General features: G+C 35.2%; 2 protein-coding genes across 8 annotated transcripts in view; one reads left to right on the top strand and one right to left on the bottom strand.

Moving 5' to 3' along the window:
- LOC145662754 (NF-X1-type zinc finger protein NFXL1-like) overlaps nucleotides 1-12,905 on the top strand; it is a 582,971-nt gene that overhangs the window by 409,055 nt on the left and 161,011 nt on the right. The gene's annotated exons all lie outside the window — the stretch shown is intronic.
- Nucleotides 1,723-8,599, bottom strand: LOC145662757 (uncharacterized). Of its 2 annotated transcripts, none has more exons than XM_081728630.1 (3): nucleotides 7,625-8,599; nucleotides 6,458-6,554; nucleotides 1,723-2,989 (listed from the first exon to the last, which is right to left on the bottom strand). In XM_081728630.1, exons 1-3 carry the CDS (start codon nucleotides 7,639-7,641, stop codon nucleotides 2,771-2,773), a joined length of 333 nt encoding a protein of 110 aa, XP_081584756.1. In that variant the 5' UTR covers nucleotides 7,642-8,599; the 3' UTR covers nucleotides 1,723-2,770. The 2 variants fall into 2 exon arrangements, with proteins under 2 accessions (XP_081584756.1, XP_081584755.1); XM_081728629.1 differs by having other exon boundaries at nucleotides 6,413-6,554.

Consider the following 12,905-nt stretch of genomic DNA (forward strand, 5'->3'; position numbering starts at 1 on the left):
CAAGCCCTACATATTATAGGTTTGTACGAATCAGAATTATTTTGACCTGTGTTCTGGTTACTGGCTGAACTACCCTGTGCTTCGTTCTCCCGGTTAAAATAATTCTGAGTTTGCAACTTTTTCTTCTTGTAATTATTGTTATATTTTTTCTTATCCTTCATGGATGATTCAAGAGCTAACACAAGATTCTGCATATTTTCGCATACTTTCTCAATATCCGTTTGGGAATTAGAGGTGCTAACTTCACCCTTACTCGTCTCATTATGGCTTTGAGCTAAAGTCTGTTTAACCTCCCTAATTCTTTAGAGTTTCTGTATTTCATTGTTATGAAAAGAATTTGGAGCTAGTACTGGCGGTTGATAAGTAGGTGGTAAATGATACGAAGAAAGAAATGAAGAATCATATTGCATCTGCGGAAATGAATGTGAATTCCCCTGTACATGAGGGAACATTGGTGTCTGACCAGACATCCAAGAGCTATCAGGAAAATTGTAAGGTATTCCCTGCGGAATGAAGGGATTTTGTGCATAAGCATTAATTAATTTCTTGCTGTTCTTCCTTAATACGTTCACTTAACATTTTCTTTTCGATCTACACTGTTCAATTGCTTTATTAATTCGTCCACTGAGCCAAAATGCTTGTCGGCAACTACACTCATGTACTTAGACCTAAGACCGTCTATAATATACATAATTGTCTGCTGAACGGTAGCAGTGGGCAAATACAACGCAACTAATCTGGCTTTTCGAATGGCATACATTTGTGGAGATTCACTAATAGATTGCTTAGCCCTACGTAACGTGTCTTCTACTGTTAAAGACGAAGATATGCCTCTAAAGGTGGAAATCATGTCTTTCTTTACATCGTCATAAGATTTTCCATCATATGTACTTTCCTTCTTATAATTTAAAAACCAATCAAAAGCTAAATCTGTCAAACAAGTAGGCAAAACCTCTTTTAGCTTATCATTATTCCACTTATAATATCCTCCGGCGGTTTCTCTGTTCAAAAAAATAAATCTACTTTATGAGGCTCATAACCTGTATAAGACGGAATTTTCACTAACTGTCCTATACACTCCATAAAATTATTCCGATTTTCGCTAGTCATTTTGCTACGTTGTGATTCTAATTGCCTACGAAGTTGCCCCCTCGTACGTACGCCACTAAAGACCTCCGTGGTTATTGAAACCGAATTTTCCGCTAATACACACAAAAGGAAGTTTCAACTCAGCATATTCATAATAGCGTTGGCAAACGAGGCCTTTAACACAAAGCAAGAAAAGAATTCATTACTACGCATACAAGAGAAAAAAAAAAGAGGGGAAAAAAGACAACGAATAATACTCGAAAACAACACGACATACGAGACAGTTCAAACAGCAGATGCTGATTCGTCAAAAACAAAAGAAAGTAAGAATAACCTATACAACAACCTTTACAATGCCAATCATGAAATGGATTCTAAATAATTTCATATTTTATTCTAACAAAGTTGAGTATTTTTAGCACTACTAAATAATGGGGGAAAATCAGAAGAGAGGAAAAAAAAAAATAAATAAATAAGTGCTTGAGACCAGCATTCCACCATGTTTAATTGGGATCGTAGCAAGTCTTATGCGAGAGTAACAAGGAATTGGGGATGCACTGATGAACTAACATTTGAGCGAATTAAATGAACAGATTCAAATTTATACTTTTTAATATACGAATTTATTCCCTTCCTATTGACAAATTAATCTATTGGCCTAGGATGAAAGTTATATCATACTCAGAGACACTTTGTGTACATACCTCTTTTCCTGTCCATACCGGGCCCACTACTTCTCCTTTCGTTGGATGTCTTTTCACTTATGATCACAAAGACGACGGACCGAGGTTCCAACCAGAATCATCCCTAGCCTTACTGTAGTATGGATTTTATTCAGAAGTCACTTCCTAGGTTTAACTCAGCAGTTTTCTATCATTAACGCGGCAGTACACTAAAGAATGCGGAATCCAGACAGGGTGGTATGATCAGGACAGAGCAATGTACTCATAGAAAATACTGTAAAACTTCAATTGATCGTTCTCTCCAAGTATGATACAAACAATACATACATACATACATATATATATATATATATATATATATATATATATATATATATATAGAAAGCATAGTGAATGTGGTATTTGAATGATGATGATCTTTCAGTTCATAATATAGCAGACTACCTACAGCACAGATGCTGCAAATTATCTCGTGAATGAACAAAACAGTTATATTACTGGAAACTATGTACAATGCATCTTTGTTGATAACTACCCCGATGGTAAACATTAACTCTTGTTTCATATGCATACAAGCTAAACGACTCTCTTTTCATTATGAGTAACTTTCCTTGATTATCACCTAACAAAAACTAAATGTACAAAGCAGATCTATCAACCGTGTGCGGTTTCAACCATATATAAGCAAGTCTTAAGTTGTTCGGATTATTTCTTATAAATAGTTACAAATATTTCGTAATCACTGTTCTTCCGTTACGCATACAAGCTAAACGACTCTCACTTTATGTGTAACTCTCCTTCAAAATTAGCACCCAACAAAAACTAAATGCACAAAACAGACTTATCACCATGCGGTTTCAACCATATATGAACAAAGTCTTAAGTTTAGTTATAGGTCTTGTTTCATACGCATGCAAGCTAAACAACTCTCACTTCATTATGTGCAACTTTCCTTCAACATAGCACCCAACAAAAACTACAAACTCAAAACAGATTTATCACCACTTTTCGCCATCACTGTTCTTCCGTTGGGAACTGAGACTGTGTGCTACTGTGAGTGCCACCTCCAGATGAGGATGCTCTCTCATCCAGAGTAACTCGAATAGTGCTTCCGCTTTCCTCAAATGAAACTCGAGTAGCACTTCCGCTCTCATCCATTGAAACTCGAGCAGTGTTTCTGCTCTCATCCACGGAAACTGGAGTACTGCTTCTGCCTTCTGTGAAATGAAAATTCAAAGAATTATGCATTTGTGCTATAACATTCGATTATCAACATGATATTAAGACGAGAGTCAATTTCTCACGTATTGACAAGGAAATATCTGAGGACCACGGATGCTCCAGTGCCAAGTGACATTGAAGAAAAAAACTATCCTCTGTTGCAGCAACGATATGGAAACACAACGTGAAGTGCATAATTCCCTCAACAGGTGGCAAAATAAATCACCTACGTTGTATTGCTTCCGATGATTTAATTTTGCTTCCGATACTTGGTGCTAATTTTCCATTAAAAACGGTATCGTTTTGAAAATTTCGCAATTGTTTCATAAACTACTCTTCATGATACAATCATCAGAGCAAATTTCGTTTCTCTGGCTCCAGCGCTTCAGCCTGTGCAGCTTTTTCATATACGTTTTCCCGCTATTTTGGATCGTGTTTTTAACGTAACCTATACTTAATGATCCACTTTCGGTGGTCATAAACTCAAGATTGCGAATTGTTTAATACTTCGTAATTTTCCGCAAACTACGTTCATGATATACCATGATAGCAAATTCCGCTTCTCAAGCCTTAGTGGTTCGTGCTAGGCACTTTCTAATCGGTATATTGACTGGCGGCCCTATTCCATTCAGGATGGCGACCTGGCCAAAATTTTCTTTTTTTCCATAACTTGCTCTTCAAGACACACCTTCGCACCAAATTTCGTTTAAGTCCAACAGTTCGGCCTGCGATTTTATATCACTGAATTGTGATTCAATGGCCATAAGACTTTGGAATCCTCATACAACTCAATCTAGCACATGGGACCCTCGAGATTCTTTGTTACCCCAATTTGTGATTTTAAATATACAAACGTCGTCGTATCAAATTTTCGAAAGATAATAAAACTTCCCTTGTACTTTTACTTCATGATGACATGTATGTTGTACATTAAAATCATTTACTTTAATGCTAATTATTGCAGGAATTATAGAACAAAAAGAAGCAAAGAGTTGAATTGCTGCCTCACAAGACTCGAATTATGAGGAGAACTATGAACTTCGGTACCCGATTTTTAAAAGTGATTCCTGATTTGGTGAATAATCGAGCAAGCAGTTTTCGTAGCCTTTCACAAGGAACAATATAGCTTTCAGTTTTTAAAAAAATCATGTTTTTTTTTGAACGTTTTCGAAAACAAATATTTTTCTTAACGTTTCGTGAGGGACACTATTCGCTTTAAACATTTTTCATTTGTTGTATAGTCTTGGAGAGCATTACTTTGTTTCTCTTTTTTTTCAACTATAGCCCCTATGTTTTTATGGTGTTTTGGGATAATGTATATATTCCCGAATCTCCTAAAATGGTTGAGAAAGTTGATGGTTGCAGACACTTTGTTTTATTGCCACAAATACCAAAGCGGTCTTTAAAAATGATGAAATATATAAAGAAGTTCCTGAAAATTGAATGGCTCCTGTGACCTTCGACGTTTCGGAATTTGCAATCTCCGACTCCGTAATCCCAAGACGTTGGTCATAACTGCTCTAAATTTTTAAAACGTATTATCTGGGAAGTCGGAAAATGTGGCTTGGCCCTATATGCACCCGACGTCCTCTTTCGTTATAGAAAATGTACACCACGCAAAACTGAATATTCTTTGTAAACATAATTGTTTTAGCATAATTTTATTTCCACACATGGTTTAACAGAATACACCGTCGTTAGATGCAAAGGCGCACGAGAAAATGATTCAAATTAATAACAGATTGGTAACCGACTCATATATCCTCTCATGAGAAAATAGCTACCACATGATATGGAAAAATAAGCAAATTCCTTCTATTGTGGCGAGCTAGCAAAGATACAAGGCAAAATATTATTAAAACAAAAACGAATACATACCACTAAGAAACAAAAGCGAATAAAACTCACGAAGAAAGAACTAAAGCAACTAGCAGTAAACAGGAAACAAAGGAGAACAAACAGAGTGCACATGGCGGCGTGGTGTCTGTGGAACGTCATTCTTGCAGCATTGACTAGACTTAATGTACGTAGTAGCATTTGCCTGAATCCAGATTTAAGGATGGTTTGTGATCATGAATAAAAGTTATTAAGTTTATAGTTTTCCCTGAGCCTATTACAATGACCTGTTTTATATTACTTGGATTTTGTTTAGAATAAACATCAACAAAATGTTCAACATGTCAAAGTAATACGTTTGAAAAAAATGTTTCTATAATGAAACATTTTATCTATAAATAGAAACATCCTTCATTTTGAATTCAGGCAACATTCATAATGCTACCACGTATTTGAAGTGTGGCCGATCTGGCAAAGCTGAAGGAGCATACACACCACGCCATATGCAATCTCTGTTCGTTCTTCTTTGTGTTCCTTTGTACTTTGCTACCTGCTTTAGTTCTACGCATATGCTTGTTTCTTGCGTTGCTTCTGCAGCGTAGCGGAATGTATTCCTTTATTTTCTACATATTTTGCCTACCTATACCCATCCTTACAACGTGGCTACAGAGAACGAACCTAGCTCATTATTCCATCACATGTGGCAATCCATCAAGGATTCCTCACGAGGATATTTTAATAAGCAACTTATCTTTCATTAATTACAACACACCAAAAGATTTATTTTCGAAGCTCGAATGGCTTCCATACATTCCTGTGTGAGACAGCTATTAACTCACAAGTGGCAACAGATATGTAGACTTTGCTTACAATTCCAGTGCTCTTTGATACCCCACATGACCCCATTCTCATTTATATTATGTTTGCAATTCAATATGGTGGCGTTTAAGATGGTGACATTACACTGGAAGTGCCCTCAAACATAAGTTATCTACCCCGATTTCCAATAGTTGTGTTGGATCTGCCAATATTTCCTTCATGAAGGATCCAAACAGGTATTCTTTACATTTTATTGTCTACCTTATTTCAAAATGGTATGCATGTAGCAGCTCAATAGAATATTTGTGAAACGAATGACCACTACTGTCCTGCTTAGCAACTAGAACTTAATTTTAACACAAAATTTCATAAAAAATCCAACTCTCATGATTCGTGTACTTTCTTCGTATGCAAACACACTACAAAAATATAAAAATCAGCGCCATTACACCCTCCATGTGGTTATAAAGTGCTTTCCCTGAAAATATGGATTTTCTTGCATTGGTTCAAACTTGTACGAGTATTTTTATTTTTTCATTATTTGAAAAGAATAATAGGGACGATATGAAGATTGTACTGCTTTTGAAGTGACAACTGGTTTCATTTCATAATGACTACTGAATTTTTAACTGTTTCTTAGTGCTACTTTAAGAAAAAAACCGCTGAATAACCGAAGCATTTGCTTCAACTGATGAGTAATCATGGAAGAAAAGTTATTTATTACCATCAAAAAGTGCTCTTTAGCTTTGCTATCCAATGCTTACCATAAATGTTCCTGAGTACGAACGAACGTAAAATTCCTTACTCACTTTCGAGTAAACCTCCTTTTGGCTTGATTCAAAAATCCTTGTATACATTTTTTTATTGCGTCTTGGGTTGTGTTGGGATGTGATTTCAAAACAGCATCTGCATTGAAAAAGAATATTTTTGATCAAAATATTAAACATCAAATGGTTCATTCTAATTTTTACACACTTTATTTGAACATGATGGTTGCCTTGTCCGACACTTTTCAAATATCACAGCAGTCGTCAAATGGAAAGAGTCTAGCCGGATAAGAAGGCCAAAGTGAGCGTTACTAGGATTGCTTTGATATTCAACACCAAAAAACCTTCATATCGAAAGATGACTCAACTTCGGTCACTTTCAGATTTCGAATTGTATAAAAATTGAAAAAAAAAACTTTTTTTTTCTCCTAGACTCGTCACTTGTAGTGGCTTTGCACACTGCAACATTGCAACAACAGTATCCTCCATAAAATATCTTGCGTTCCAAAGTAAACGTACAATAGGTTAAATTTTATAAAATGCATTCATTAAAACAAAACACTAGAAACAAATCACGAGAAATAGACCTATTTTCATTTTTAAAACGCCTCGATTGAGCAGTTTGCCTCGTTACACTTGAATGGGCAGAAACTAAAAGTATTTAATCAGAAACGAAAAGCATTTAATATTATAAGCTCCTTTTATCCGCCTTTTCTGATTGTGTGGTAGGATTTTCTCAGGGTATCAAACCTAAAAACATTACATTTACCATTCGAAACTGAAGAAAATGTTTATATTATGGCCCATGGTGTGCATTACGAAAACCTCCAAATTCAAGTTCTCAAAGAAAATTCTAAACATTTGGAACGTATGGTGCAATTTAATATATTCTGGTCCGTTTCCTTTATTAGAATTCCGCCCTTTATTTTTACAATATGAACACAAATGACGTTTAAGGTTTATCATTATTTACTTAACTAAAGACTAATTCTATATTACTTTTTTATTTAAAAAAAGTAAAAGTCTGTGACACGACACAAATCCGTGCATTTTTTAAATTCCATACTTAATATTTATAACGAATATGTATTTCAAGTATTGAAACAAGTTTCCACGCTATAAATTTAATTAAAACTACAAGCACTTTTATCGATACCGCATTTTCATACACCTTGTATTAATATTAAAATATATGTAACTAGTACTAACCGTGGATTATTTTGCATAATTCAGTGTTTTTAAACGATTCTGTTTTTATTTCTTTAAATCCATTTTTCCAGTATAAGAAAACTGCAACGCTAAGCAATCGCTGCAATCTTTCCTCATTATGTTAAGCCCATGTGTTTTGAAGTCCGTGCCTCCTTGTGATACCAGAATTCGTAGCTGAAAAAAAATGTAGGCGTGTGTCAAGGTCATCTACTTAAAATTACATTCAATCTTCCGAATGGAAAATGTCATAACATTTGATGCAAATACCTAACAAATAAAATCATCCTACCTAAAAGTGAACACATGAAAAAAAAAAAAAAAAAAAAAAAAAGAAAGAAAGAAAAACAAAATTAATCGCAGCACAGAAGTACATGATGCTACAGTACATGAACACCACGTTTCACAGCTTACGAGAGGAAGAAAACACTCAAATCGTCCTGATTGACGTTCCGGATTAAGAGCTATGGAGCCCGAAAAAATTTTCCCGCCAGTTTAAATGCATTGGATAGCTATGTGAATTGTTCCTGACGTGCAATCCAGTCTTCAAACTGTTCATGATTTATGCGAGACGACGTTATAAAGGGCAACAAGAAGAAAATGAGACCAAAATTGTCCGGATTGGCTTTCCGGATAAAGCCATTCGTGAAACTGGTTATAACTTCGTTGTACCTTTTTTTGTGCTATTAATATACTGCTTGTTTTAAATTGATTTCGGATACATTAAGCCGTTAACTTAAAAATGATTTATTTTCTATATATTATGGCTTTTTGTGGGATTATTTTAAAACAAATTTCTGCTAAGAACGATGTAGCTACAAGCTTTTAACGCAGTCGATATTTTGTTTACAGAGAATTCCTTGTTTTCAGAAATTAATTGCAATGCGATTGGATATAGTTTATCTAATTACGCCATTAACTCGAAAATTATTAGAATCGGACTTCCTGTTATGCCGCTGTCTTGAATCCAAAGAGCGGGAAAACATTAAATAAGAATGCATAGACTAACCGCTGGAGTGGATATCGTAACATTTCGAAAATGTCAGAAATCAACATATTGAATCAATATCGTGATTAGAATTTGATTTGGATGTATCATATAAAATTGAACTATGTAATTTTTAAAAAGTCACCATCTTGATTTTAATATCAAGCCACCCTTAACACCAATTTCCAAGTGTAAGTACGTTTCTTGCTGTTATTTCTAGTAAGCTCTTAAAGTTTCAAACAGGTAAACAATACTTCAGCCACAACATCGATCTTCCACTAGAAAAAAAGAGCTCGTAGCAGCTATACAAATAATCTTGTTGATCGAATTCATACTACTTTCTTCATTCCACCATTTCATTCATCATCATCACAGTCTCATTTAGCCTACAAGGCATAACCACGGGACGTAAAACTAAATATTTCATTTCATTTTAAATATCCCCCGGATTTGTTTTTCTGAAACACTGCCTACCCACCATCACGCATCATCAACATTTAGGCCTACTCCTTTCAAACACTCTATTCCACCTAAAGGTCTTCTATTACACTTTTGATGGATAAAATGGAAGTGCTTTACGATGGTTAAAATAACGGAAAAAACTGAAATGAAATCTTTAAGTTTTTCGTCCCACGTTTAAGCCGGTTAGGCTAAAGGAGACGGTGATGAGAGATGAGTGAAATGGTGAAACGAAGAATGTGAGAGGAAACGGGACAACCCCGAGCAAACCCACGAGCACGGTGTTCGTTCACCACAGTCCACACGGCGCGAGTTGGATCGAACCAGGGACCCCAAGCACCAGAGGTGAACGCTCTGCCACTGAGCCACCGCGTCACCCGATAAAATAACAGTGCATATGAATGATGACTCTATTACATGTTATTTTCCACAGGCGCGGCGGTGTATTTCTGCACAGTGTACAGAAGCTGTATATTATGTTTATATGTGGAGCGTTACTAGTATGAAACCATGACAAGTTCTATTCAGATTCGTATCTTTGCCAAAACCCATTTAGTTTCACTACCCTCGTTACGCGTATACCCACGATCATGGACGCGCCTACTTCCTACGGACGTACCCCGCGCAGGCACACCAGCATTGCACCGCCCTCGCTCGGTTAGATAGCACTCGTACTTTTTGTGGCCATTTAGCACAGGCTGGTTGTGTTTTTGGACTGTAGTTCTTATGTCATACACCACGAAGGTGTATTTATATGGAAATCGAAAAAGAATTGTAACTTTTCAACAATTACTTCTGGTGGCCCCCTTGAATTTTATCTATTCATAGTGAGATATTTTCAAATATAACCCAGCGAAATCTTTTAGGAGACAATATGAACGAAATCAATGAAAGTATCAATTTTTCAACAATTATTTCGTGTGGTGCGCCAAAAGGAAATCTGCACGTCACTTTGTGCATTAAATTATTGTTTTCACCTCATGTTGAGTTCTTCACACATAAATTAATCAATTCTACTTGTAAATTTTCTAAAGGTAAGTAAAATAAAGAGTAAAATATTTGCATCCAATAAACCTTTCGCGCTATCAGATTGGAAGGTCCGACTCGATTCACTAGCAAGCGCTACACGAACATCGTATAATTCACATCTACTCCTGTAACATTTTTCATTTTATACAAAATAAAAGAATATTCAACTATTACTGTGCACTTACCAATTTGTACAGTACTCACACGCCCAAAATATATACAATATACAACAATACAATAACTAGGAGTACACAACACAAAGAAAACAAAAATATGACGTCTCTTTCGTGAAACTGCCAAGCGCAGTGAATTGTGGGTAGGTAGCTTAGAGCAAATTTGACAAAAGTTTGCAGTTGCAAATTTTTGAAACTACATCTGTATATAATTTGCTGAACGAAATTTGCTATATCATAAAACTTAAAAATAACATTTAATCTGCTAAGACATTCCAAGTCTGAATTGAAACTGTCAAGAGCACTAGATAGGTGGAAGCAAATTTTGTGAAATTTGCCAAATGTTTGCTGCTGCAAATTTTTGAAACTACATTTGTATGAAATGTGTTGCATTAAATTTACTCTTTCATAAAAATTGCAAATGATATTTAATTTGCCACAAACATTCCAAGTTTGCATTGAATTTTCCGCAAATACAAAATGAAAACTTTCACATTCTTTGCTATGACGAACAATAGACAAGTTTGCGGAAAATTCTGTGCTATCGGGGTTTCTAATTTACAATAATTCTCAGGTATGAGAAGTTGGCTCGCCCATTTTATTTTTCGTATAAATTATTTACAAATCGTGAACAAAGGAAAATTTTAGGTGAATAATCGTGAACTAACGATGAACAAACGATCTACATGGTTTATTTCTGATTTCCAATAATTTTCATGTACGTGCAGTTGGCACCACCCATTTTGTTTTTCGTATAAATGATTTATAAATCGTGAACAAACAAACATTTTTTGTGAACAATTGTGGACTAACGATGAACAAACGAACTGCATGGTTTATTTAGATTTCCAATAATTTTCAGATTCATTCAAGTTTTCTTTGTAGGAATGTAAAAGACTTTAAGCATATTTCTTTCAATTTAAGAAAGATTTGTAAATGAAATTATGTAAATGTGCAGTTGATTCCACATTCTTGGAACGACGCCTTCATCGTATTTGGGCCAAGATAACTTCCACAAACTTTAATTGAATCTAAATTATCTGCAGTGAGAATACTTCACACTACAACACACTAAAAATTATTATCCAAATTAAGATCCTAATTTACAATTCACACTCATTATCATGCAAGTTATTTTAAGGTCGAACCTGACCATGACAATAATGAAGGAAAATGATAAAATGTGCCTACGAATCATGACTAAAGAGTTAATGTAGAAACTGTCATATTTTTGCATAGATTCATTTTGGAACTTTTTAAGTTAAATATTGGGTTGGCACGGTCTGCAATCTCTCGCTTTTACCATCGCTCAACCAACGATTGCATTCCATGGCGAAACAACTCTTGTGTCTTCGATCCAAGGAATTCCTCATCCTTATGTAGCATCATCTAATCGTGTAAAAGGCCTTCCCTCTCATGCAGTGATCGACATTCCGGAGGAGATGAAGTCAAAATGAGGGAGACACCTGGTGACAGAGAGTTTAATTTTGGAACACATGGATATCTTACATCCTTCTTTGCGCGACATGTAGGCGTTGATTGCTGTGCAAATGAGGACCATATGTTTGTAATGAGGACCTCATGATTCAACTTGTTCGCGTCACCGTTTGCACGGAGCTACCGAACGATATATATATATATATATATATATATATGAAAATGATCTTGATTGTAATAGAATCAGGAGAAAGCGGAGGATGAGCCGATTGAAATTATTTTTGCAGATGGTTCTCACCTAAGCCAAACTGGGATTTATCATGTTACCTTGATTAAAATTAATATTCGAAGGAGGCAACAAGGTTCATAATTTACGCAAGAAATTAATTATCTCACGAACTCTTCAACCTAGGACCATAGAGCGTAGTATGTAAACTCGTCATTTAAAATAAATGGACATGTGTGCTAGCGATTTTTAAAATGTTTGTTTTAAGACGAGAAGGAGAAACTTTATATCTATATTATCTTCTGTATGTTCGAGCATAGCTCTTGGAACCCCTGGATGAATTTCCCAAACTCCGTATGCGTATGGCTTGCAATCTGAAAGCAAATACTATTGGAATAAGACACTCCTATTACCCTTATTTGGGGTAGGAAAGAGTAGCATTTAAAATAAACAAAAACGATATGAATATTGAATTCATAGTTTTGGGGATCGATGAGATAAATACTAACTCTTCCGATGTTGTTTACGTCTAAGTTCACCCTTTACTGGAGAAAACACCCTTAGCACCGTTAGGATATTAAAAAAAGATGTAAAGATAATCATAAACAATATTTTGTGAAATTCATAGTTTTTGGTGTCGTGAAATGAATAGTGACATACCCGATGCCTTTATAAAAACTGGACAAAACTTTGTAAGTGCAGAAATTTTACGATATCAGACACTTGCCCGTAAATTTCTAGAGTCTGAGATATACCCAGACTAGCCTGTCAAATTTCTGTTAAAACACTTTAAAAGTTCTATAGTATTTAATTTCTAGTGTTCCTGTATTCTTAATTCTATTTATGACTCATGAATATGTTAAGCACTAACCTATGACCAGAGATATGTGTTTGAAATTAGTTCCTAATCACTAATTTTATGTATCTTTATCCAGTATTTAAACCATGTCCATCCAACAATAAATCATACAT

This window comes from Thermobia domestica, chromosome 10, assembly GCF_964235325.1.
Source record: "Thermobia domestica chromosome 10, izTheDome1.hap1.1, whole genome shotgun sequence".
Taxonomy (NCBI): domain Eukaryota; kingdom Metazoa; phylum Arthropoda; class Insecta; order Zygentoma; family Lepismatidae; genus Thermobia; species Thermobia domestica.

Bases quoted from the DNA above. Each gene is read 5' to 3' on its own strand.
- LOC145662757 (XM_081728629.1), bottom strand. The intron at 2,990-6,412 runs GTAAGCATTGGA...TTCATTTCACAG, and splicing joins CGTACTCAGGAACATTTATG to AAGGCAGAAGCAGTACTCCA.